We start from the raw sequence: 25,895 nt of genomic DNA, 5'->3' as shown, positions 1-25,895 counted from the left end.
AACCTATCTCTGACAAACACACAAACAAACCACTTGACTCTTAGATGCAGGGAGGCAGGAGTTGATTAACTTTTCCAAGGAGCTCTTGGGACATTAATTTTGTCTTTTTTTTTAAAGTCAGATTACAGCATCCTATTTAGTCATATCTCAGTCAACGTTAACCATGCACATACAATGGAAACAGTGAACATGTAGGCAGTCTAATGTACCCAGTATTTAGGATATGCCTGTGTCTCCCAGAGAGAGAATTCTTCAGGGGGCATGTGGCAGGTGCCTGTAATCCCAGCTACTCGGGAGCCTGAGGCAGAAGAATCGCTTGAACCCGGGAGACAGAGGTTGCAGTGAGTTGAGATCGTGCCATTGCACTCCAGGCTGGATGACAGACCGAGACTTCGTCTAAAAAAAAAAAGAGAGAGAATTCTTCAGGAAGACTGAAACAGGTGAAGTTGATCTTTGTTTATCTTTTGTGTGGTTCCAATTATCTCCCAGAAAAACCTTTTTTTAAAATTTTATTTTATTTTTTCAGACAGTCTCACTCTGTCGCCCAGGCACAATCTTGGCTCACTGCAACTTCCACCTCCTGGGTTCAATTCTCATGCTTCAGCCTTTCGAGTAGCTGGGATTACAGGTGCCCACGACCACACCTGGCTAATTTTTGTATATTTAGTAGAGACAAGGTTTTGTCATGTTGGCCAGGCTGGTCTCCCAGAAAAACCTCTTGAATAGTGTACTTCTACCTACATGAATGTTTTTGAGTACAAAGCTGTGTATATTCTGGTGCTGTTTATGAACACAACAACATGCTGATTTATTTAATGCAACCATAGAAGTGAAAAGCAAAATTTACGTGCTGAAAAATATTACCATATTTGATATTTTTATCAGTGTAAGACTTCAGTTTTGCTCTTGGCTTTCTTGACACTTGGTGTTATGGTCTGAATGTTTGTGTCTCCCCAAAATCCGTCTGTTGAAATCCTAACCTTCAAGGTGATAGCATTGCAGGTGGGGCCTTTGGGAGGTGATTAGGTCATGAGGGTTCAACCAAATGAGTGAAATTAGTGCCCTTATAATGAAAGACCCCAGAAAGCTAGCTCATCCCTTCCACCATGTGAGGACACAGCAAGAAGAAGCCATACATAAACCAGAAAGTGGGCCTTCGCCAGACACCAAATCTGCCGGTGCCCTGATCTTGAACTTTCCAGCCTCCAAAACTGTGAGAAAGGAATTGCAGCTGATATTGGCCACCCAGTTTATAGTTTTCTCTTATAGTAGCCTGAATGGGCCAGGCATGGTAGCTCACGCCTGTAATTCCAGCACTTTGGGAGGCCGAAGTGGGCAGATCACCTGAGGTCAGGAGTTCGAGACCAGCCTGGCCAACATGGCAAAACCTCATCTCTACTAAAGATACAAAAATGAGCTGGGCGTGGTGGTGTGTGCCTGTAGTCCCAGCTACTGGGTAGACTGAGGTGGGAGAGTCCCTTGAACCCGGTGGGTGGAGGTTGCAGTGAGCCGAGATCACGCCACTGCACTTCAGCCTGGGCGACACAGTGAGACTCCATCTCAGAAAAGAATAATAATAATAATAATAATAATAATAATAGCCTGAACTCACTTTTCCTCCTATTTCTCTGGATATCCTTGTCTCTTTTGCCACTTCATCCTCTGCAAACAATACATTCAAAGTTGGACTTTTTTTTTTTTTTCTGAGATGAAGTCTTCCTCTGTTGACTCTGTCTCAAAAAAATAAATAAATAAATAAAATATAATCTGATATTTTCACCACATTGCTTTAGGGCCTTTAATGGCTCTTTCTGCTATTGGATAAGTTCCGAACTCTAACTTCACCCTGCATGGTCTGACCACTAACTTCCTCTTATGCAAGCCCAATCTCCCCTCCAAACCTCCACCTGGCTAGCTATAAAATAGAATCTCAAACCCTAAAGTTTTTTCTTTTGGTTTCTTTCTCATTGGTTTCTTTCTTTCCATCTTTCTTTTGAGATGGAGTCTCGCTCTCTCACCCAGGCTGGAGTGCAGGGGTGCAATCTCGGCTCATGGCACCTCTGCCTCCTGGGTTCCGGTGATTCTCTTGCTTCAGCCTCCTGAGTAGCTGGGATTACAGGCTCCTGCCACCACACTAAGCTAATTTTTGTATTTTTAATAGAGATGGGGTTTCACCATGTTGGGCAGCCTGGTCTTAAACTCCTGACCTCAGGTGATCCATCTGCCTCAGCCTCCCAAAGTGCTGGATTACAGGTGTGAACCACCGTGCTCGGCCTCCCATTGGTTTCTTTGCTTGATAATATATTGCAATTATATTAATATTCACATAGAATCTGTTTTTCTGAAGGCATAAATGCTAATATATTTGGGAGGTTTCTTTTCCTTTTACATTTTGATTTTTATTTTATTTTAGAGATAGGGTCACACTGTCACTCAGGCTGGAGCACAGTGGCTTGTTCATAGCTCACTGCAGCCCTGACCTCCCAGGCTCAGGTGATCCTCCCACCTCAGCCCTTCGAGTAGTTGGGACTACAGGGCATGCTACCATGCCTGGCTAATTTTTGTATTTTTTTTTGTAGAGAGAAGATCTTACTATGTTGCCCAGGCCTCAAGTAATTCTCCCGCCTTTGCCCCACAAAGTGCTGGGATTACAGGCGTAAGCCAAGTTTTAAGCGGAAGAGACTGGTTGTCTTTTAATGTTATAATTGGAAAGATTTGGTAATTTCCTGGCACACAGGTTTTCAAAAGCATGTACGCAATAGGGCTTGTTTTTTTAATACTCTTGGAATCCTCCTGCCACAATGTACGTAAATCCAGGCTAATCCACTAGAGGATGACAGACCAAAGAGAGATGTGAATCAGCCAGCCCCAGCCAGCCCACCAGCTTATTGCAGAGTACGCTCAGCTGAGATGGAACCGATCTTATCCAAACCAGAATCATCCAGTGGAGTTTCGCCCAAATTGCTGACTCTCGGAACTATGAACTAATTGAATAGCTGTGTATTTTAAGTTTTAAGTTAATTGATTATACAGCAAAACCTAACTGATGTCATGTGCTGATTCCAAACACTGGGTACTCATGTTAAAAGAGCATCACTGGCCAGGCACACTAGTCTACACTGTAATCCCAGCACTTTGGGAGACCAAAGCGGGAGGCTCACCTGAGCCCAGGTGTTTGAGATCAGCCTGGGAAATAACATAGCGAGACCCTGTCTCTACAAAAAATTTAAAAGATACCCAAGTGTAGTGACGTGTACCTATAGTCCCAGTTACTCGGGAGGCTGAGGTGGGAGGATCACTAGAGCCCAGGAAGTCAAGGCTACAGTGAGTGAAGGTCATGCCACTGCACTTCAGCCTGGGCAACAGACTGATACCCTGTCTCAAAAACAAAAACAAAACAAAACAAAATGGCCGGGCGCAGTGGCTCACTCCTGTAATCCCAGCACTTTGGGAGGCTGAGGCAGGCGGATCACCTGAGGTTGGGAGTTCAAGACCAGTCTGACCAACATGGTGAAACCCCGTCTTTATTAAAAATACAAAATTAGCCAGTCATGGTGGCACATGCCTGTAATCCCAGTTACTTGGGAGGCTGAGGCAGGAGAATCACTTGAACCCGGGAGGCGGAGCTTGCAGTGAGCCAAGATTTTACCACTGCACTCCAGCCTGGGTGACCAGAGCGAGACTCCATCTCAAAAAAACAAAACAGTGTTTGTTTCCCACTCAGTCAGTTTCCATCTCAGCTGAGCCAGCTGCACTCCACCTGGTCCTCAAGCTAATAGATTTCACTTTCTTGAAGGCCCACAAAATCTTTTTTTTCTTTCTTTCTTTCTTTTTTTTTTTTTTTTGTTGAGACAGAGTCTCACTCTGTCACCCAGGCTGGAGTGCAGTGGTGTGATCACGGCTCACTGCAATCTCTGCCTCCCAGATTCCAGCGATTCTCATGCCTTAGCCTCCTGAGTAGCTGAAATTACAGACGTGCGCCACCATGCTTGGCTAATTTTTTGTATTTTAAGTAGAGATGGGGTTTCACTATATTGGCCAGGCTGGTCGTGAGCTCCTGGCCTGAAGCAATCTGCTCACCTCAGCCTCCCAAAGTGCTCAGATTACAGGCGCGAGCCACTACGCCCAGTCACAAAATTCTTTAATGAAGCCAATCCCATCCTCCCTCAGGAACAAAGGAGCCACCTCACCCTCTTGTTACAGCAGATCCTGCCTCCCACAGTCACCCTTCTCCCAAGAGCAATCTCCATCTGACCCTGCATGGTGCGTGGTGCCCTCCTGCCTCAGGCCGTGAGTACATGCAGCTAAACTGCTGTCAGTCTTATCTGTCCAGTGTCGAGTGTTGTGTGTTCAGCCATCCCATAACCCTAGCGTGGGACTCCCTCCCTCACCAACCAGAAGAGGAAGTCAGCAAACCGTCTACCAATTCTTATCTAGATTTGTCCTCTTTAGCTGCAGCTTTTGCAATACTCTGGTCATACTCATAGCATTCTGCTGGAATGTCCGCACCTGACCTGGGCCTACATGCAATTCTGCTTTTATTTTGAGAAAATGATTTATCATTCTTTCTGCTTTTATTTTATTTATTTATTTATTTATTTATTTATTTATTTTGAGACGGAGTCTCGCTCTGTCGCCCGGGCTGGAGTGCAGTGGCCGGATCTCAGCTCACTGCAAGCTCCGCCTCCCGGGTTTACGCCATTCTCCTGCCTCAGCCTCCCGAGCAGCTGGGACTACAGGCGCCCGCCACCTAGCCCGGCTAGTTTTTTGTATTTTTTAGTAGAGATGGGGTTTCACCATGTTAGCCAGGATGGTCTCGATCTCCTGATCTCGTGATCCGCCCGTCTCGGCCTCCCAAAGTGCTGGGATTACAGGCTTGAGCCACTGCACCCGGCCTCTTTCTGCTTTTATAATTTGTTCTATTTTAAATTATTTTTCTCATTTTTGCCTTTGCTCCTCTCTTCTTAGCATTATATATTCAAAAGAATACCCTCCTACTCTACATTTTAATCCAAGACAGAGGAATGCAACAGGCAGAACCCCTGAGGCAGGGGCAGAGGGATGTTTGGGGAACTGTAAATGGGAGGTAGACAAGAGACCAAACTGGACTTTAAGTTGTTTCAGCAAGTATACAGCTTAGAAAGGATCTCATTGGTCTGGGTCCTAAAATAGCTCAATGGACGGCTGCTAACTCAAAACTTTTTTCTCACTACTCTACAATTAAATCTCAGTTGAACTCTGGAAAGATTCTGGAATACCTAGGTTATTTATTTCTCAGTGTCTATTTCACCAGTAGTTGTAACCATCCTTCAACCAAACATCTCCATTTGAGTAGCACAGGCTATAATGGATTTTCTCTAATTAAGATTACTCAGCAGTGGCCGGGCAGGTGGTGGGCTCACAATGGTAACCCAGGACTTTGGGAGGCTGTATTAGTACATTTTCACACTGCTGATAAAGACATCTGAGACTGGGAAATTTACAAAAGGAAGAGGCTTTTTTTTTTTTTTTTTTTTTAATTTGTTTTTTTGAGATGGAGTCTTACTCTTGTTGCCCAGGCTGGAGTGCAACGGCAGGAGGTCAGGAGTTCGAGACCAACCTGGCCAATATGGTGAAATCCCTTCTCTACTAAAAATACAAAAATTAGCTGGGCATGGTGGCGCATGCCTGTAGTCCCAGCTGCTCGGGAGGCTGAGGCAGGAGAATTGCTTGAACCCATGAAGCAGAGGTTGCAGTAAGCCAAGATTGCACCACTGCACTCCAGCCTGGGTGGCAGAGTGAGACCCTGTCTAAAAAAACAAATTAGACCTGCAGCCATGAACTGTTTTTGATGTATTTCTCAATTTCCTTGTTTGTGTTTCCTTATTTCTGAACATGATGTATGTTTTAAATTGAAAGCTTTAGCTCACTGCAGAAAGTCTCCTAAGTCACATCTCTTCCTTTGCAAGAGTAGGCGAAGAAGGATCTAAGGGCTTGGCTTGTTTGAAAGAAGCAGACCCCCTAAAGTCACATCTTTAGGGAAAGTGATACAAGAGCTTCTGCACCTCCTGATAGAGGAAGTCCAAAGGGTGTGCACACACAATGGTGCCTGAGGAAGAGCCTCAAGACCGAGGTGAGCATTCATCTTCTCAGTTCTAGGGAAGGTAGTAACAGCAGGATAGAGTGGGAAACAGGCATTGAGGTGATAGGGGTGACTTTGGAAGAAGAAATAGACAGCTTTTCATACATAATAATAATTTCAGTATGGAAATAGGTATGGACCTAAGATACTTGGATCAGGGAAAGATGAAAGAAAAAAAGAAAACAACTCGGGCCTAGAAGGCCTTAAAGGAAAATGAGTTTGGTCAGGCATGCAAGCACATGCCTAAAGTCCCAGCTACTCAGAGACTGAGGCAGGAGGACCACTTAAGCCTGGAAGTTTGAGGTCAAGGCTGTGCGATTCAAAGGTAAAGTGAGTAGGGAATTGGAAAGTACAGTTTACTCTGAATGAGTTTTGCCTGGATTTGTCTTGGGTTCCAGGGTACTAACTGGTCATTTGTTCTGTAATCTCTGTAATTTCTGTAATCTCTTCTTGCTTTCACATTTTTTCTGTTTTAATTAGTTTTGATCATAGACTGATTTTGTTGTTCTAAGATTTTTGGGACTCTGGCTTCCTGGGTCTTCAGCAGTGGAGATTATGACTATGCATTTGTCTTGCTGATCTGACAGAGAAAGGAGTCTGGTGGTTCCAGTTGAAGGTCTGGTCTGTGGCAGTCGTATCTATCTTGCTCCTCTGTGTCTGTTTCACTGTGAGTTCTGTGGGTAAGTTCTTGGCTGGAGTGCAGTCATCTCTTGGTCCTTTTCCCAGTCACATTCTATAGATTTCCTGAAGAAACAGGTTCCCCTTTCTAGACATAAAATGGCAACCCTAACCGAGAAGGCCATGTTTTTCATAAAATAAGTTATTACTATTATTAATTATTTTGGATAATTGTCTATACTTCCAGGTTTCTTTGCCTGGTTTTAGTTGCATTTTCCAAATGTGATCATAACTGTCTTGGTCAGCTTGGGCTGCCATAACAAAATACCATAGACTGGGCCAGGCATGGTAGCTCACGCCTATAATCCCAGCACTTCGGGAGGCCGAGGCAGGCAGCTCACCTGAGGTCAGGAGTTCAAGACCAGCTTGGACCATACAGTAAAACCCTGTCTCTACTAAAAATACAAAAATTAGGCCGGGCGCGGTGGCTCAAGCCTGTAATCCCAGCACTTTGGGAGGCCGAGGCGGGTGGATCACGAGGTCAGGAGATCGAGACCATCCTGGCTAACAATGTGAAACCCCATCTCTACTAAAAATACAAAAAACTAGCCGGGCGAGGTGGCGGGCGCCTGTAGTCCCAGCTACTGGGAGGCTGAGGCAGGAGAATGGCGTGAACCTGGGAGGCGGAGCTTGCAGTGAGCCGAGATCGCGCCACTGCACTCCAGCCTGGGTGACACAGTGCGAGACTCCGTCTCAAAAAAAAAAAAAAAAAAAAAAAAAATTAGCTGGGTGCAGTGGCTCACGCCTGTAATCCCAGCTACTTGGGAGGCTGAGATAAGAGACTCACTTGAACCCAGGAGGCAGAGGTTGCAGTGAGCTGAGATCACGCCACTGCACTCCAGCCTGGGTGACAGAGTGAGACTCTGTCTCAAAACAAAACAAAACGGCCGGGCGCGGTGGCTCAAGCCTGTAATCCCAGCACTTTGGGAGGCCGAGACGGGCGGATCACGAGGTCAGGAGATCGAGACCATCCTGGCTAACCCGGTGAAACCCCGTCTCTAGTAAAAAAATACAAAAAAATAGCCGGGCGAGGTGGCGAGCGTCTGTAGTCCCAGCTACTCGGGAGGCTGAGGCAGGAGAATGGTGTAAACCCGGGAGGCGGAGCTTGCAGTGAGCCGAGATCCGGCCACTGCACTCCAGGCTGGGCGACAGAGCGAGACTCCGTCTCAAAACAAAACAAAACAAAACAAAACAAAACAAAACAAACAGAAACAAAAAACCCCATAGACTGAGTGAGTTAAAAAACAGAAATTTAGGCCGGGCGCGGTGGCTCACGCTTGTAATCCCAGCACTTTGGGAGGCCGAGGCAGGTGGATCACCTGAGGTCGGGAGTTCAAGACCAGCCTGACCAACATGGAGAAACCCCATCTCTACTAAAAATACAAAATTAGCCGGGGTGGTGGCACATGCCTGTAATCCCAGCTACTCGGGAGGCTGAGGCAGGAGAATCGCTTGAACCTGGGAGGCGGAGGTTGCGGTGAGCCGAGATCGCGCCATTGCACTCCAGCCTGGGCAAAAAGAGCGAAACTCTGTCTCAAAAAAAAAAAAAAAAAAGGCCGGGCACGGTGGCTCAAGCCTGTAATCCCTGCACTTTGGGAGGCCGAGGCGGGCGGATCACGAGGTCAGGAGATGAGACCATCCTGGCTAACATGGTGAAACCCTGTCTCTACTAAAAATACAAAAAACTAGCCGGGCGTGGTGGCGGGCGCCTGTAGTCCCAGCTACTCGGGAGGCTGAGGCAGGAGAATGGCGTAAACCCGGGAGGTGGAGCTTGCAGTGAGCTGAGATCCGGCCACTGCACTCCAGCCTGGGCGACAGAGCGAGACTCCCTCTCAAAAAAAAAAAAACACAAAAAAAAACACAGAAATTTATTTTCTGATGGTTCTGGAGGCTGGAAGTCTGACATGAGGATGCCAGGATGGTTGTATCTGGTGAGGTCCCTCTTCCTGGCTTACAGGTGATGCCCTCCTGCTGTGTCCTCACATGATGGAGGGAGTGCCAGCTCTTCACGGTTTCTTCTTATAAGAGTACTCATCTCATCATGAGAACCCCCCCTCATCACCTCATCCAAACCTGATTTCCTCCCAAAGGCTCTATCTTCAAATACCACAAATTGGAGCTTAGGGCTTCCACATATGAGCTTGGGGAGGATGCAATTCATTCTATAACAATAACTCCACTTTGATGGGAGTGCTGATGGTAGGTACCATCTAGTTGATCTGCTCCTTTGTTTTAAAAAAAGTCTCGCCGGGCGCGGTGGCTCACGCCTGTAATCCCAGCACTTTGGGAGGCCGAGGCGGGCGGATCACAAGGTCAGGAGATCGAGACCATCCTGGCTAACACTGTGAAACCCCGTCTCTACTAAAAATGCAAAAAATTAGCCGGGCGAGGCGGCGGGCGCCTGTAGTCCCAGCTACTCGGGAGGCTGAGGCAGGAGAATGGCGTGAACCCGGGAGGCGGAGCTTGCAGTGAGCCGAGATCGCGCCACTGCACTCCAGCCTGGGCGACTAAGCGAGACTCTGTCTCAAAAAAAAAAAAAAAAAAAAAAAAAAAAAGTCTCTATTGGGAACATAACTATTATTCTTTCTATGATGCTGTAATTGTATTACTGTGGGGTTTTAATCTTCACATGAGATTCTTCCCAATATGACAGGAAAAACTGTTCATATGGCCAGGCAGTGGCTCACACCTGTAATCCCAGCACTTTGGGAGGCTGAGGTGGGAGGATTGCTTGAGGACAGGAGTTCAAGACCAGCCTGGGCAACAGAGTGAGACCCTGTCTCTATAAAAAATTAAAAATATAACTTGGCTTGGTGGCACGTGCCTGTGGTCCCAGCTACTCAGGAGGTTGAGGCAGGAGGATCGCTTGAGCCCAGGAAGTTGAGGCTGCAGTGAGCCACAGTCTTATCACTGCACTCCAACCTGGGTGACAGAGAGACCCTGTCTCAAAAGAAAAAAAAAAAGTTTATACAGTGATACAATGGAAGAATAAACAAAGTAAACTATTATTTAACTGCTACTCCCTTTGCCAAGTTTTATATTTTTGTGACACCTGAGAAATTTCCTAACTCTCTCGTTTACTATTTGGGTATCAACATGTGCTCTATTATCTAATAGAATGATTAGAAACAGAAATGAAACATCTGTGAGGAAGTTACTGAATACGATGACTTCCTATGTCAAGTAAAAATGTGTTGATGATACAGTCTTCAGTTTCTTTCTAGTTGTAAATACATCTCACAGTTTTCAATGTAACCCTAAGAAGCAGAATTATTACTAAGGTTAAACTTTGCTTTGCTTTTTATAACAAAGGGCAAGAGACAAAAGGGCTTAAAGATGTGATATGGTGGGGATAGTTGTCCCTTCCAAGTCTCATGTTGAAAATTTGAAATTTGGAAGGGACAACTATCCCTTGAAATTTGAAATCCCCAATGTTGGAGGTGGGGCCTGGCAGGAGGTTTTGAGTGATGCAGGTGAAACCGTCATGAATGGCTTGGTGCCCTCCTCGAAGGAATGAGTGAGTTCTTGCTCTGAGTTTGGGTGAGATCTGCACCTCTCCCTCACTCTCTCTTGCACCCTCTCTTGCCATGTGATATGCCGGGTCCCGCTTTGCCTTCCACTATGACTGAAAGCTTCCTGAGGCCTCACCAGAAGGTGAGCAGATGCTGGCACCATGCTTACTGTACAATCTGCAGAACTGTGAGCCAGTAAAATGTCTTTTCTTTATAAATTACCAAGTCTCAGGTATTCCTTTATAGCAATGCGAAAACGGACTAATACAAGATGGTTATTTAATTATTTGAGAGGAAAGAAGACATGCAAGAACTTACAGACATAAATTAAGAGAAAATAGAAGAGTTTGACTAGGTTTAGTCTCAAAATCAGAATGATGAAATACATGAATAAAGAATTAAGTGAGGATAAGTGAAAAGTCAGATCTTGCTCTATGTGCATACCAGTGAACAAAAGAGACCATTTTTAGTGAAAGATGTCTAAATGTCTCCAAAAGGTTAGGTTTTACTTTATATTTAATTTGACCCAAATGGTTTACTTACAGTTACAGCCATCAGAAAACTTTAGAAAAACCAAAAGGCCTGTGGTATTTCAAGATTAATAGAATTAGATGCTGTTACCTAGTATCAACAAATGCTTACCGAACACCTCCCGTGAGCAGGCCACTTTTCTAGGTGCTGGGTATATAGCGTCAATACAATGAAATTCCTTCACTAGACTGTATGTTATAGTAGGGGAATACCAAGATATATACACATGCAAACTTATAAACAAACAAGATAAATTGATATATGAAAGGGTTGAGGACGTATTTTTTACTGGGCCTGCAGAGAAAGAAGCATGAGAAAAGAGCAGTATGGCTTGAAATGGGATGAGAGAGGCATTGCAGACTTTGTAAGAGTATAAGGCTATTTTATTATTATTTATTTTTTTTTTATTTTTATTTTTTGAGATGGAGTCTCGCTCTGTCACCCAGGCTAGAGTACAGTGGCTCAATCTCAGCTCACTACAAGCTCAGCCTCCCAGGTTCATGCCATTCTCTCGCCTCAGCCTCCCGAGTACCTGGGACTACAGGCACCCGCCACCACACCCAGCTACTTTTTTGTATTTTTAGTAGAGACGGGGTTTCACCATGTTAGCCAGGATGGTCTCGATCCCCTGACTTTGTGATCCGACTGTCTCGGCCTCCCAAAGTGCTGGGATTACAAGTGTGAGCCACCACTCCTGGCCCATTATTTATTATTATTTTTTTTTTTTTTTTTTGAGACAGAGTCTCGCTCTGTCACCCAGGCTGGAGTGCACTGGCTCAATCTTGGCTCACTGCAAGCTCTGCCTCCCGGGTTCGTGCTATTCTCCTGCCTCAGCCTCCCAAGTAGCTGGGACCACAGGTGCCTGCCACCACGCCCGGCTAATTTTTTGTATTTTTAGTAGAGATGGGGTTTCACCGTGTTAACCAGGATAGTCTCGATCTCCTGACCTCGTGATCCGCCCGCCTCAGTCTCCCAAAGTACTGGGATTGCAGGCATGAGCCACCATGCCTGGCCTGTTATTACTATTTTTGAGATGGAGTCTCGTTCTGTTGCTAGGCTGGAATGCAGAGGCGTGATCTTGACTCACTGCAACCTTCGCCTCCCAGGTTCAAGCAATTCTCCTGCCTCAGCCTCCTAAGTAGCTGGGATTACAGGCATGCACCACCATGCCTGGCTAATTTTTGTATTTTTAGTAGAGACAGGGTTTCACCATGTCAGTCAGGCTGGTCTCGAACTGCTGACCTCGTGATCTGCCCGCCTTGGCCTCTGAAATTGCTGCGATTACAAGGGTGAGCCACCGCACCTGGTCTTTTTTTTTTTTTTTTTTTTGAGACAAAGCCTCGCTCTGTTGCCCAGGCTGGAGTGCAATGGCACAGCCTCTGCTCACTGCAACCTCCACCTCCCAGGTTCAAGTGATTCTCCTGCCTCAGACTCCTGTAGCTGGGATTACAGGCATGTGCCACCATGCCCAACCAATTTTTGTATTTTTAGTAGAGACAGGGTTTCACCATGCTGACCAGGCTGGTCTTGAACTCCTGACCTCAGGTGATCTGCCTGCCTTGGTCTCCCAAAGTACCGGGATTACAGGTGTGAACCACTATGTCTGGCCAGAAGGTTACTTTTTGTTTTGTTTTGTTTTTTTGAGATGGAGTTTCACTCTTGTTGCCCAAGCTGGAGTGCAATGGCAAGATCTTGGCTCACTGAAACCTGTGCCTTCCGAGTTCAAGTGATTCTCCTGCCTCAGCCTCTTGAACAGCAGGGATTACAGGCGCCTGCCACCACGCCTGGCTAGTGGTTTTTTTCAAGATAGAGTCTTGCTCTGTTAACCAGGCTGGAGTGCAATGGTACGATCTCAGCTCTCTGCAACTTCCGCCTCCTGGGTTCAAGCAATTCTCCTGCTTCAGCCTCCCAAGTAACTCAGATTACAGGTGCCCGCCACCATATCCAGCTAATTTTTGTAGTTTTAGTAGACCATGTTGGTCAGGCTGGTCTCGAGCTCCTGACCTCAAGTGATCCACCAGCCTCAGCCTCCCAAAGCACTGGGATTATAGGCGTGAGCCACTGCGCCTGGCCAGCTGGCTAATTTTATTTTTTATTTTTAAATATAAATAAAAATATATTTTTTATATATATATATATATATATATATATTTTTTTTTTTTTTGAGACGGAGTCTCGCTCTGTCACCCAGGCTGGAGTGCGGTGACCAGATCTCAGCTTACTGCAAGCTCCGCCTCCCGGGTTCACGCCATTCTCCCGCCTCAGCCTCCCGAGTAGCTGGGACTACAGGCACCCGCCACCTCGCCTGGCTAGTTTGTTTTTGTATTTTTTTAGTAGAGACGGGGTTTCACCGTGTTAGCCAGGATGGTCTCGATCTCCTGACCTCGTGATCCACCCGTCTCGGCCTCCCAAAGTGCTGGGATTACAGGCTTGAGCCACCGCGCCCGGCCTATATTTATATTTTTATATTTTTGGTGGAGATGGGGTTTCACCATGTTGGCCAGGCTGGTCTTGAACTCCTGACCTCAGTGATTCTCCCACCTTGGCCTCCCAAAGTGCTGGGATTACAGGCGTGAGTCACTGTGCCCGGCCACAGCATAAGGTTTTATAGCACAACATAGCTCCACTTAAAAGAATGAGAACTGCCGGGCGCAGTGGCTCCACGCCTGTAATCCCAGCACTTTGGGAGGCCAAGGCAGGCAGATCACGAGGTCAGGAAATCGAGACTATCCTGGCTAACACGGTGAAACCCCGTCTGTAAGAAAACTACAAAAAAAAAAAATTGGCGGGGCGTGGTCGCGGGCGCCTGTAGTCCCAGCTACTCGGGAGGCTGAGGCAGGAGAATGGCGTGAACCCAGGAGGCAGAGCTTGCAGTGAGCTGAGATCCGGCCACTGCACTCCAGCCTGGGCAACAGAACGAGACTCTGTCTCCAAAAAAAAAAAAAAAAAAAAAAAAATGAGAACTAACTCTGCTTTCTCTTTCCCAGCAAGTCACAATTTTATGTATAGCAAAACTGTCAAGCGGCTGTCCAAGTTACAAGAGTATCAACAGTATTATCCAAGCCTGACCTGCGTCATGGAAGGAAAGGACATGGAAGGTACAACTCTGCAATGAGCAACAAGACTTCCCTTGCTATTAATCAAATTCCTAGTCTGATGGTTTATTATCGTCAGCACTAAAACTCTTAACTGAGGCCTGGTTTTTCCTACTGCACTCTTTATCTACTTGGTGTCTTAAATAGACACCTCAGGCCAGGCGCGGTGGCTCATGCCTGTAATCCCAGCACTTTGGGAGGGTGAGGCGGGTGGATCACCTGAGGTCAGGAGTTCGAGACTAGCCTGACCAACATGGAGAAACCCTGTCTCTACTAAAAATACAAAAAAATTAGCTGGGCGTGGCGGTGCATGCCTGTAATTCCAGATACTCGGGAGGCTGAGGCAGGACAATCTCTTGAACCCAGGAGGTGGAGGTTGTGGTGAGCTGAGATCATGCCATTGCACTCCAGCCTGGGCAGCAAGAGTGAAACTCTGTCTCAAAAAAAAAAGAAAGGCCAGGCGCAGTGGCTCACGCCTGTAATCCTAGTACTTTGGGAGGCTGAGGCAGGCGGATCACGGGGTCAGGAGATTGAGACCATCCTGGCTAACACGACGAAACCCTGTCTGTACTAAAAATACAAAAAATTAGCTGGGCATGGTTGCAGGCGTCTGTAGTCCCAGGTACTCGGGAGGCTGAGGCAGGAGAATGGCCTGAACCCGGGAGGTGGAGGTGAGCTGAGATTGTCTTATTGCACTCCAGCCTGGGCAACAAGAGTGAAACTCCATCTCAAAAAAAATATTACCCAGCTATGTTGACACCTGCCTGTAGCCCTAGCTACTTTGGAGGCTGAAGTGGGAGCATCAGTTGAGCTCAGGAGGTTGAGGCTGCAGTAATAAGCGATTACACTGTTGCACTCCAGCCTGGGTGACAAAGTGAGACCCTGTCTAAAAAAAGATAACAATAAATAAAAAATAAAATTATCAGCTTTATTGATGGTAAAACCGAATCATGAAATATGGCTTAGAGTGAGGCCAAAATGTTGCTCCCTAGTCCAGGCCTACTCACCTCCTGAGGGATAATTGGTCAGCTGTGTCCAGAATCAGGGACTGCTACAGCCTCGTGTGCAGAGCCAGAGAGAAACAAGTTCTACATCAGAAATGTCTCAATGGCCTTAGTCCTTTCCGGGAAGAAAACATGGACCCAAAGGGCATCAAACTGTTATTTCAAGAATGAAATCATTCTCTACTTACAGGGAAAAACTGTGCGGGATAAAAAGATGACAAGAGCTTGTTCCTCAAAACTACCATAGGAGGCCAGGCTCAGTGTCTCATGCCTGTAATTTCAGCACTTCAGGGCAGCTGAGGCCAGGGGATCACTTGATCCCAGGAGTTCTGGACCAGCCTGGGCAACAAAGCAAGACACTGTCTCTACAAATAATACAAAAAAAATTAGCTGGATTAATACGAAAAAGATTAGGTGGCGCACCCCTGTGGTCCCAGCTACTTGGGAGGCTGAGGTGGGAGGATCGCTTGAACCCAGGTCAAGGCTGCAGGGAGCCATGATTATGCACTCCAGCCTAGATGACAAAGCACGATCCGGTCTCTAAAAAAAATTTTTAAATATTTATTTTGGTATAATGTATGCCAAAATATAAAGAAAAACATTTTGACATGCTCTACATTGTTTGTCAGAGGGAATTTGTATAATCTGTTTTGTGCTGACAGTGGAAAAACTGGTGCTTCGAAGGAGAGACGGATCTGTCAGCACTTACCGCTCTTAAGTGTTTTGCATGTATTATGTCACCTCAACCTCTCAATATTCTGAGTAAGAAACATTCCCATTTACAAATGAAAAGAAAAATATTTAAGGCATAGAGTGGTTACATAATTTTCCCAAAATTACAGCACAGAAAATGAGGTTGCAACCCAGATCTGTCTTATTCTAGACTCATTCTTTAAAATGAGAAGCTAAACTCTAAATGATATTTTTAGCTACAATTATTAGTGGCAAATATAACATTGTCAAAGTTATTTTTGCTAAAGATGTAGACATGGTTCATATATGACCACCAATAAATGATGAGAACCTTAAGTTAAAGTATTTGTCTTAGTCGGGCGCGGTGGCTCACGCTTGTAATCCCAGCACTTTGGGTGGCCGAGGTGGGCGGATCACGAGGTCAGGAGATTGAGACCATCCTGGCTGACAAGGTGAAACCCCGTCTCTACTAAAAAATGCAAAAAAATTAGCCGGGCGTGGTGGCGGGCGCCTGTAGTCCCAGCAACTCGGGTGGCTGTGGCTGAACCTGGGAGGCGGAACTTGCAGTGAGCGGAGAGCGGGCCACTGCACTCCAGCCTGGGCGACAGAGCGAGACACCGTCTCAAAAAAAAAACAACAAAAACCTGTCGCCAAGGCTGGAGAGCAGTGGCGCGCTCTCCGCTCACTGCAAGCTCCGCCCCCCCGGGTTAACGCCATTCCCCTGCCTCAGCTTCCCAAGTTGCTGGGACTACAGGCGCCTGCCACCACACCCGGCTAATTTTTTGCATTTTTAGTAGAGACGGGGTTTCACCATGTTAGCCACGATGGTCTCTATCTCCTTACCTCGTGATCTGCCCGCGTTGGCCTCCCAAAGTGCTGGGATTACAGGTGTGAGCCACTGCGCCCGGCAAGTATTTATCATTAAAATAATTTTTGTGGGTTTAAAGCAGAACCTGGAAAACTAAGGCATGGGCCAAACTCAAACAGCTGCCTACTTTTGTAAATGACATTTTATTGCCATATTCTTTTTTTTTGTTTGTTTTTGGTAACATATTGCCAGTGGTTGCTTTCATACTGCAGTAGCAGAGTTGAGTAGTTGCAACAGAGACCTTATGGCCCCCAGATCCTAAGATATTTACTATCTGGCCCTTTGCAGGAAGTTTGCTGGTCCCAATATAGAGTGAAATGGTCTAGAGATTAGTAAATACAGCAGTAAATGAGTTCAGCTTTGGAAAATCCATGGAGATCCATAGATGAAAACTAATTAAACCTTAGCGAGCTAAGCTTGTAACCTTATGTGAGGAGAATTCTCTGTTAATATTTTTTCTTCTTCTATACTCCTTTGGGAAGATTGGAGCTGCTGCCCAACCCCTTGGACATCATTTCAGTCTAGTTGCTACTTTATTTCTACCGTGATGCAGTCTTGGACTAAGAGTCAAAATAACTGTTCTGTGATGGGGGCTGATCTGGTGGTGATCAACACCAAGGAAGAGCAGGTATGTTCTAACAGGCAGCTAATCTGTTTCCTTTCTTAACTGATAGTCTTTTTTTTTTTTTTTTTTTTTTTTTTTTTTGATACCGAGTCTCGCTCTGTTGCCCAGGCTGGAGTGCAGCACGATTGCGGCTCTCTACAACTTCCATCTCCCAGGTTCAACCAACTCTCCTGCCTCAGCCTCCCGAGTAACTGGGACTACAGGCACCTGCCACCACGCCCGGCTAATTTTTTGTATTTTTAGTAGAGACGGGGTTTCACCGTGTTAGCCAGGGTGGTCTCGATCTCCTGACCTCATGATCCGCCTGCCTCGGCCTCCCAAAGTGCTGGGATTACAGGCTTGAGCCACAGCGCCCGGCCCTCCCACTTCACTAATCTTTTTCAACCATGTCTAATCCTGCTATTAAAACCATATATTAACATCTAAATTCAGTTATTGTATTTTCCAAATCTAGAATTTATCTTGCTTCTCTTTCAAATATGCTATCAAACTTTATAATGTTCAACGCTTAAGCTTATTTTGTTGTTGTTGCTGGATTTTTTTTTGTTTTTTGTTTTTTTTTGAGATGGACTCTTGCTCTGTCACCAGGCTGGAGTGCAGTGGCTCAATCTCGGCTCACTGCAACCTCCACCTCCAGGGTTTAAGAGATTCTCCTGCCTCAGCCTCCCGAGTAGCTGGGATTACAGGCAACCACCACCATGTCCAGCTAATTTTTGTATTTTTAGTAGAGACGGGGTTTCACCATATTGGCCAAGCTGTTCTCGAACTCCTGACCTCGTGATCCACCCGCCTTGGCCTCCCAAAGTTCTGGGATTACAGACGTGAGCCATGGTGCCCGGCCAGTTTTTGTTTTTTTTTTTTTCCTTTGAGACAGAGTCTCGTTCTATCGCACAGGCTGGAGTGCAGTGGCGAGATCTCTGCTCACTGCAATCTCCGCTTCCTGGGTTCAAGCGATTCTCCTGTCTCAGCCTCCCGAATTGCTGGGATTACAGGTGCCCGCAACCACGCCCAGCTAATTTTTGTATTTTTAGTAGAGATGAGATTTTGCCATGTTGGCCAGGCTGTTCTCGAACTCCTCACCTCAGGTGATCCACCTGCCTTGGCCTCCCAAAGTGCTGGGATTACAGGCATGAGCCACTGTGCCCAGATATTCTTCTTTTATTTTTTTGAGACAAAGTCTCTCTCTGTCAACCCAGGGTGGAGTGCAGTGGCGCAGTCTCGACTCACTGCCACCTCTGTCTTCTGGGTTCAAGTGATTCTTTGACTCAGCCTCCTGAGCTGCTGGGATTACAGGTGCATGCCACCACTCCTGGCTAATTTTTGTATTTTTAGTAAAGATGGGGTTACACCATGTTGTCCAGGCTAGTCTCGAACTCCTGGCCTGAAGTGATCCACCTGCCTTGGTCTCCCAAAGTGCTGGGATTATAGGCCCGAGACATCACGTCTGGCCTATAGTATGTTTCAAATTATCCTTGTGTGGTGGATGTTGTACTTGAAAAATTATTTATAAAAATAATTGGAGGCCAGGCACGGTGGCTCATGCTTGTAATTCTAGCACTTTGGGAGGCTGAGGTGGGTGGATCACCTGAGGTCAGGAGTTCAAGACCAGCCTGGCCAACATGGTGAAACCCCCTCTCTACTAAAAATACAAAAATTAGCTGGGCATGGTGGCGCATGCCTGTAATCCCAGCTACTCAGGAGGCTGAGGCAGGAGAATCGCTTGAACCCAGGGGGCAGAGGTTGCAGTGAGCCGAGATCATGCCACTTCACTCCAGCCTGGGTGAAAAAGCAAAACTCTGTCTCAAAAACAAAACAGAAAAAAAAAAATGGAAGCCTAAGATATTATTCGCTTCCAAAGAGTATTTTCATTTGCTTTTGCCACATGCCTTGGCACAAGTCCTACAGTACATTATGGCAATTTCAGGGCCTGAAATTTCTACAATATCCAAATGATTCAAAGCCAGGTCATAATCTATATGAGGTCTGATTTACTGCCTATTTACCCTTACCTCTTTCTTGGCTCTGGACTAATTTTTGCCTAACTCTACAAAGTTTTCAAAAGTGCTGTTCATCCTGTCTCCCCAGCCATGTTGTAAACTTTTATTTGTTTTGACTTCCTATGCTACACTTAGCACAGAGTCTGAGCAGACAATAGACTGCTTAAATGTTCAGTGAAAGAATGAATAGATAAATTGATATGGTGGAGAGGGAAGGAAGTACACAAACCACTAACAATGTCTCATATACGTTCATGTACATTCAAAATAATCTGAAAACCTATGTCAAAATATATTTTCTTATTTGTACAACATTATTTGAGGCCTGGCGAGGTGGCTCATGTCTGTAGTCCCACATACTCAGGTGATTGAGGCAGGAGAATTGCTTGAATCTGGAAGGCAGAGGTTGTAGTGAGCCGAGATCATGCCATTGCACTCCAGCCTGGGTGAGAGAGCAAGACTCCATCTCAAAAAGAAACAAGCAAAACAAAACAAAATATATGACGGCTGGGTGTGGTGGCTCACACCTGTAATCTCAGCATGTTGGGAGGCCAAGGCGGGCAGATCACTTGAGGTCAGGAGTTCAAGACCAGCTTGGTCAACATGGTGAAACTCCATCTCTACTAAAAATACAAAAATTAGCCAGGTGTGGTGGCACGCACCTGTAGTCCCAGTTACTCGGGAGGCTGAGGCATGAGAATCACTTGAACCCAGAAAGCAAAGGTTGCACTGAGCCGAGCTCACACTATTGCACTTCAGCCTTGGCAACAGACCAAGACTCCATCTTAAAAAAAAAAAAAAAATTGGCTTTCTAAAATTTCATTACAGACCTCTATCTTTCTTGTAACACAGAACATGTACTGCTTAAGAATACTGGCTCTAGAGTTAGAACTCTGTTATTTATTAGTTGTGTGACCTTTGACAACTTTATCTTTCTAAATCTGTTTCCTGAGACTTAGTAAAATGGAGAGAGCAACACTATCTTCCTCACAGTAGTAGCTGTAAGATTTAAATGAAGTAACTTATGCAAACTCATGGTGTAATATTTGGCATATAGTAAACAATAACTAATTTTAACTACTGCTATTATTATTATAAATATCTTAATTTTAAAGTGACCTGTGGCTGGACGTCATGGCTCACGCCTGTAATCCCAGCACTTTAAGAGGCCTAGGCAGGCAGATCACCTGAGGTCACGAGTCTGAGACAAGCCTGGCCAACATGCTGAAACCCCCTCCTCTACTAAAAATACAAAAAGTAGCCAGGCATGATGGTGCATGCTTGTTATCCCAGCTACTCAGGAGGCTGAGGCAGGAAAATCACTTGAACCCCGGAGGCGGAGGTTGCAGTGACCCGAGATTGTGCCACTGCACTCCAGCCTGGGTGACAGAGTAAGACTCTGTCAAAAAAAGAAAACAAAAAGTGACCTGAAGCATTTGGAGTGTGCATGCAAAGTTGTTTTTTATTTTTGGGCACGGGGTGGGTTTGTATTTTTTGGACACAGAGTCTCATTCTGTCGCCCATGCTGGAGTACAATGGCATGAGCTCGGCTCACTGCAGCTTCTACTTCCCAGGTTCGGGTGATTCTCATGCCTCAGTCACTTGAGTAGTTGGGATTATAGACATGCACCACTACACCTGGCTAACTTTTGTATTTTTAGTAGTGACAGGGTTTCACCATGTTGTCCGGGCTGGTCTCGAACTCCTGGCTTCAAGTGATCCACCTGCCTCGGCCTCCCAAAGTGGTGGGATTATAGATGTGAGCCACCATGCTCAGCCCAGAGTTTTTTTTTTTTTTTTCGAGACGGAGTCTTGCTCTGTCGCCCAGGCTGGAGTGCAGTGGCCGGATCTCAGCTCGCTGCAAGCTCCGCCTCCCGGGTTCACGCCATTCTCCTGCCTCAGCCTCCGGAGTAGCTGGGACTACAGGCATCTGCCACCACGCCCGGCTAGTTTTTTGTATTTTTTTAGTAGAGACAGGGTTTCACCGTGTTAGCCAGGATGGTCTCGATCTCCTGACCTCGTGATCCGCCCGTCTCGGCCTCCCAAAGTGCTGGGATTACAGGCTTGAGCCACCGCGCCCGGCCAGCCCAGAGTTTTTATTATTATTATTATTATTATTATTTTTTTTTTTCTTTTGAGACGGAGTCTTTCTCTGTCGCCCAGGCTGGAGTGCAGTGGTACAATCTTGGCTCTCTGCAACCCCCGCCTCCTGGATTCAAGCGATTCTCCTGCGACAGCCTCCCAAGTAGCTGGGATTATAGGCGCCCACCACCTCGTCTGGCTAATTTTTGTATTTTTAGTAGACACTGGATTTCCCCATGGTCTCAAACTCCTGACTTTAGGTAATCCACCTGCCTCGGCCTCCCAAAGTGCTGGGATTACAGGTGTGAGCCACTGCGCCTGGCCTAATTATTTTTTGGTAGAGATGAAGTCTCACTATATTTCCCAGGCTGGTCTCAACTTCTGGCCTCAGCAATCTTCCCACCTTAGCCTTCCAAAGTGCTGGGATTACAGGCATAAACCACCACAACACAAAACTTTTAAATTTTTAAACTTTAGCATCCTGAGATTGTGCGGGCGGGGGAGGAATGTGCTGTTCAGCCCTTCTACTGCCTTTTCTGGATCAGCAAACTTTTCCCTAGAGAGAAAGGAGCCATGATTTCCAGGCACATCTTCCTTGCTTTTCATTCTCTCTGGCTTCTTGACCTGGTAATTTTTACTATTTTGTGACCTTTTGAGACATTAAAGTTTTTCATGTTTCATCCAGCTTATGTAGTTGATTTTGCCAAGAAGTTTGGTCCAAATTACTTAGTCCACCATTATTGAAAGTAAAGTAGAAGTCCCACTACATTCAGTGTTGATACCAGCATTGTTATCAATCATTTATATAACATGCAGTTATATAGAAATACTTAGAAACAATTAATTGCCTCACAGAGAAGAAATATTATGAGGACTTGCGAAAAAAAAATTAAATTGCAAGAACTGACAATCAAGAACTGATATGGGGCTAGGTTCGGTGCCTCACGCCTGTAATCCCAGCACTTTGGGAGGCCGAACCTGGCGGATCACATGAGGCCAAGACAAGCCTGGCCAACATGACAAAACCCTGCCTCTACTAAAAATACAAAGATCAGCCAGGTGTGGTGGTGGGCACCTGTAATCCCAGCCACTCGGGGGGCTGAGGCATGAGAATAACTTGAACCTAGGAGGTGGAGGTTGTAGTGAGCTGAGATTGCATCACTGCACTTCAATGTGGGCAACAGAATGAGACTCTGTCTCAAAAATAAAAATAAAAATACCCTTTCCTGGCTGGGTGTGGTGGATCAAGCCTGTAATCCCAGCAGTTTGGGAGGCCAAGGCAGGAGGGTGGCTTTAGCCCAGGAGTTCGAGACCAGCCTGGGCAACATGGCCGAAACCCCGTCTCTACTAAAAATACAAAACTTAGCGGGGCATGGTGGTGGATGCCTGTAATCCCAGCTACAGGAGGCCGAGGTAGGAGGATTGCTTGAGTCTGAAAGGTTGAGGCTGCAGTGAGCTGAGATCACGCCACTTCACTCCAGCCTGGGTGACAGTAAGACCTTGTCTCAAAAAATAAATAAATAAATAACTAGGTGGGTGGGGTGCAGAGAGAAACCTAAAGATATACTAATTCAACTCCCTTTACAAGAAGACTATATTAGGAGCGAGGGAGAAATTTCCTCACAATACGCAGAGCCTTGAAGAATGCCGTCACTTAGCAAAGAAATAGGAAAGCAAGTGTGACATGAGGATTTATGATGGCCACGGCTAGAGCATGTTCCTGTACACGCCAAACATCATGCTCACAAGTGATGTCTTTGATCCAGGCCTGCTCAGCCAGAGGCCTCTGCTCCTGGGCAGGGGCCCTTTGTGGTGACTCCTGGGTCATCTCCTTTTCTTCTTTTCTTCCTATGGCCATAAGAACTCTGTTCAACTTGAGTCCCCGCTAAAGGCTATTGTAAGAATTAAAGAAAGAGGAAAGAAATATGAAAGGCGGCTTGCCGGTCAAGACAGGTTTATTTTAGAGAAAATAAACCTGAGAGGAGCCTCTGGCTGAGTTAGGTCAGGGGCACACTCTCTTACAGACTAAGAGTTTTGTTTTTTGTTTTTTTTTTCTGAGGCAGAGTCTCACTCTGTCGCCCAGGCTGGAGTGCAGTGACGAGATCTCCGCTCACTGCAAGCTCCGCCTCCCGGGTTCACGCCATTCTCCTGCCTCAGCCTCCCGGGGAGCTGGGACTACAGGCGCCCGCCACCGCGCAATTTTTTTTTTTTTTTTTTTTTTTAAGTTGAGACAGTGTTGCGCTTATCTGGGAGGGAGAGTTGTGTGTCTGTTCCCATACACCTTTCTGCAGCTGCAGGCATAGCCCCCCGGAGTCTGCTTTTAGCTTCCCTATCTTAGTGCACCTGAAGGGAAAGGAATGTGCTTATTAAGGCCCACGGTTTTACTGGGGCCCATTGTATGAAGGTGAAGCTTGGCAGTTACCCAAGAGACTTTCCCCCCACCTCCCTCTGTGCCTGAGCTGTCTTATCTGTGTTTTACTGTCTGCTCTTTCTGTCTGCTTGTGGTCAGAAGGGAAGTGATTTCCTTGAAATGCATGAGGCAAGAAAGGGAGCTGGAACTTAAAATGGCGGTGTTTGTCCGAGATGAGGGTGCTCCTGCTTTATCAACTATGACTCTTCCGTTTTCTTCCCTCAGGATTTCATCACTCAGAATCTGAAAATAAATTCTGCTTATTTTCTGGGGCTGTCAGATCCAAAGGGTTGGCGACATTGGCAATGGGTTGATCAGACACCATACAATAAAAATGTCACGTGAGTATAGAACTGGGTCTATTTGACATCAAGGGTTGTGCTTTTTTTTTTTTTTTTTTAAGACAAGACTCTCACTCCATCACCCAGGCTGGAGTGCAGTGGTGTGATTGGTTCACTGCAACCTCTGCCTCCCAGGTTCAAGTGATTCTCCTGCCTCAGCCTCCTGAGTAGCTGGGATTACAGGCACGTGGCACCACGCCCGGCTAATTTTTGTAATTTTGGCAGAGATGGATTTCACCATGTTGACCAGGCTGGTCTGGAACTCCTGACCTCAAGTGATCTGCCTGCCTTGGCCTCCCAGAGTGCTCAGATTATAGGTGTGAGCCACCATGCCCAGCCATTTATGATTTCTTTACAAATTTTAAAGCACTTTAGTACAGATTACCACTTTTGACATATCAATTATGTCAAATACGTAGGGACATTGTTCTAGTTCCCATTTTTTCAGATAGAAGAACTGAGAATCAGGGAAATTAAATTACTTGCACTAAATAACAGAGACTAAATAGCAGATCCAGGGAATTTCCCTAGTTTTTCAGACTCCGAAAGCAGTGCATAGAACCTGATTAATACTTGGGACCAGGGAAAAAAAAATCTTGGAATCATTTAACTCTGTGAGTTGGAAGTTCTATGGCAATTGGACATAGGGATGGCCAAAATGAAGGAATCCTCTGGGATATCTGCCGGGGGGTGTTCAATGTATGCCGAGTTGATTAAGATGACAGGCCACTAGGTCATGTGGGAACAGTTTTCAAGGGAAATACCAGAGACATAGGTGGAGAGGAAACTGCCTGAACATGAGGTTTTACAAAACGTGGCAGCAGAAGTGGGAAGGTGGTTTGGGTATGCGTGACTTTGACTTTCACACTGTTTAACGCTAGCTCTCTCCCAGCCTCTCACTTTTTCCAAAACACTGTTTCTTGTGTTTTGAGACGGAGTTTCACTCTTGTCACCCAGGCTGGAGTGCAATGGCACTATCTCGGCTCACCGCAACCTCTGCCTCCCGGATTCAAGCGATTCTCTTGCCTCAGCCTCCCTAGTAGCTGGGATTACAGGCACGTGCCACCACGCCTAGTTAATTTTTTTGTACTTTTAGTAGAGATGGGGTTTCTCTATATTGGTCAGGCTGGTCTCGAACTCCTGACCTCAGGTGATCCACCCGCCTCAGCCTCCCAAAGTGCTGGGATTATAGGCATGAGCCACTGTGCCCAGCCCCAAAACACTGTTTCAAAACACCACTGTCCTTTATCTGCCTTTCAGATTCTGGCACTCAGGTGAACCCAATAGCCCTGATGAGCGTTGTGCGATAATAAATTTCCGTTCAGAAGAATGGGGCTGGAATGACGTTCACTGTCATGTACCTCAGAAGTCCATTTGCAAGATGAAGAAGATCTACATATAAATGAAATATTCTCCATGGAAATGTGTTTTGTTGGCATCCACCATTGTAGAAAGCTAACTTGATTTTTTAATTTCTGTGTAAGTTTTGTACAAGGAATGACCCTAAAATTTTTTAGTAGGCTGTCACCTATGACACTTTTTTTTTTTTTTTTTTTTTTAGGCGGAGTTTCACTCTTATTTGCCCAGGCTGGAGTGCAATGGCACGATCACGGCTCACCGCAACCTCCACCTCCCAGCTTCAAGCGATTCTCCTGCCTCAGCCTCCCTAGTAGCTGGGATTATAGGCATGTGCCACCACGCCCGGCCAATTTTGTATTTTTAGTGGAGACGGGGTTTCTCCATGTTGGTCAGGCTGGTCTCGAACTCCCAACCTCAGGTGATCCACCCGCCTCCGCCTCCCAAAGTGCTGGGATTACAGGCGTGAGCCACTGCGCCCGGCTACCTATTACACTTATGATATAATCCATTCACACATTCATTTACTCATTTATTCATTCATACAATTAGTGTTTAGTGAACATTTTTCTATGTGCCAGA

General features: G+C 46.0%; 1 protein-coding gene across 1 annotated transcript; it reads left to right on the top strand.

The window, feature by feature from the left end:
- Positions 1-3,846: 3,846 nt before the first annotated feature.
- Positions 3,847-25,486, top strand: CLEC4C (C-type lectin domain family 4 member C). Its single transcript, XM_050749584.1, has 7 exons — positions 3,847-4,290; positions 5,954-6,112; positions 6,709-6,801; positions 13,830-13,940; positions 16,985-17,130; positions 23,842-23,957; positions 25,218-25,486. The coding sequence occupies exons 2-7, from the start codon at positions 6,082-6,084 to the stop codon at positions 25,357-25,359; spliced, it is 639 nt and encodes a 212-aa protein (XP_050605541.1). The 5' UTR covers positions 3,847-4,290; positions 5,954-6,081; the 3' UTR covers positions 25,360-25,486.
- The last annotated feature ends 409 nt before the right edge of the window (positions 25,487-25,895 follow it).

This window comes from Macaca thibetana, chromosome 11, assembly GCF_024542745.1.
Source record: "Macaca thibetana thibetana isolate TM-01 chromosome 11, ASM2454274v1, whole genome shotgun sequence".
Classification (NCBI taxonomy): domain Eukaryota; kingdom Metazoa; phylum Chordata; class Mammalia; order Primates; family Cercopithecidae; genus Macaca; species Macaca thibetana.
This window is presented reverse-complemented; position numbering and strand designations above follow the sequence as displayed.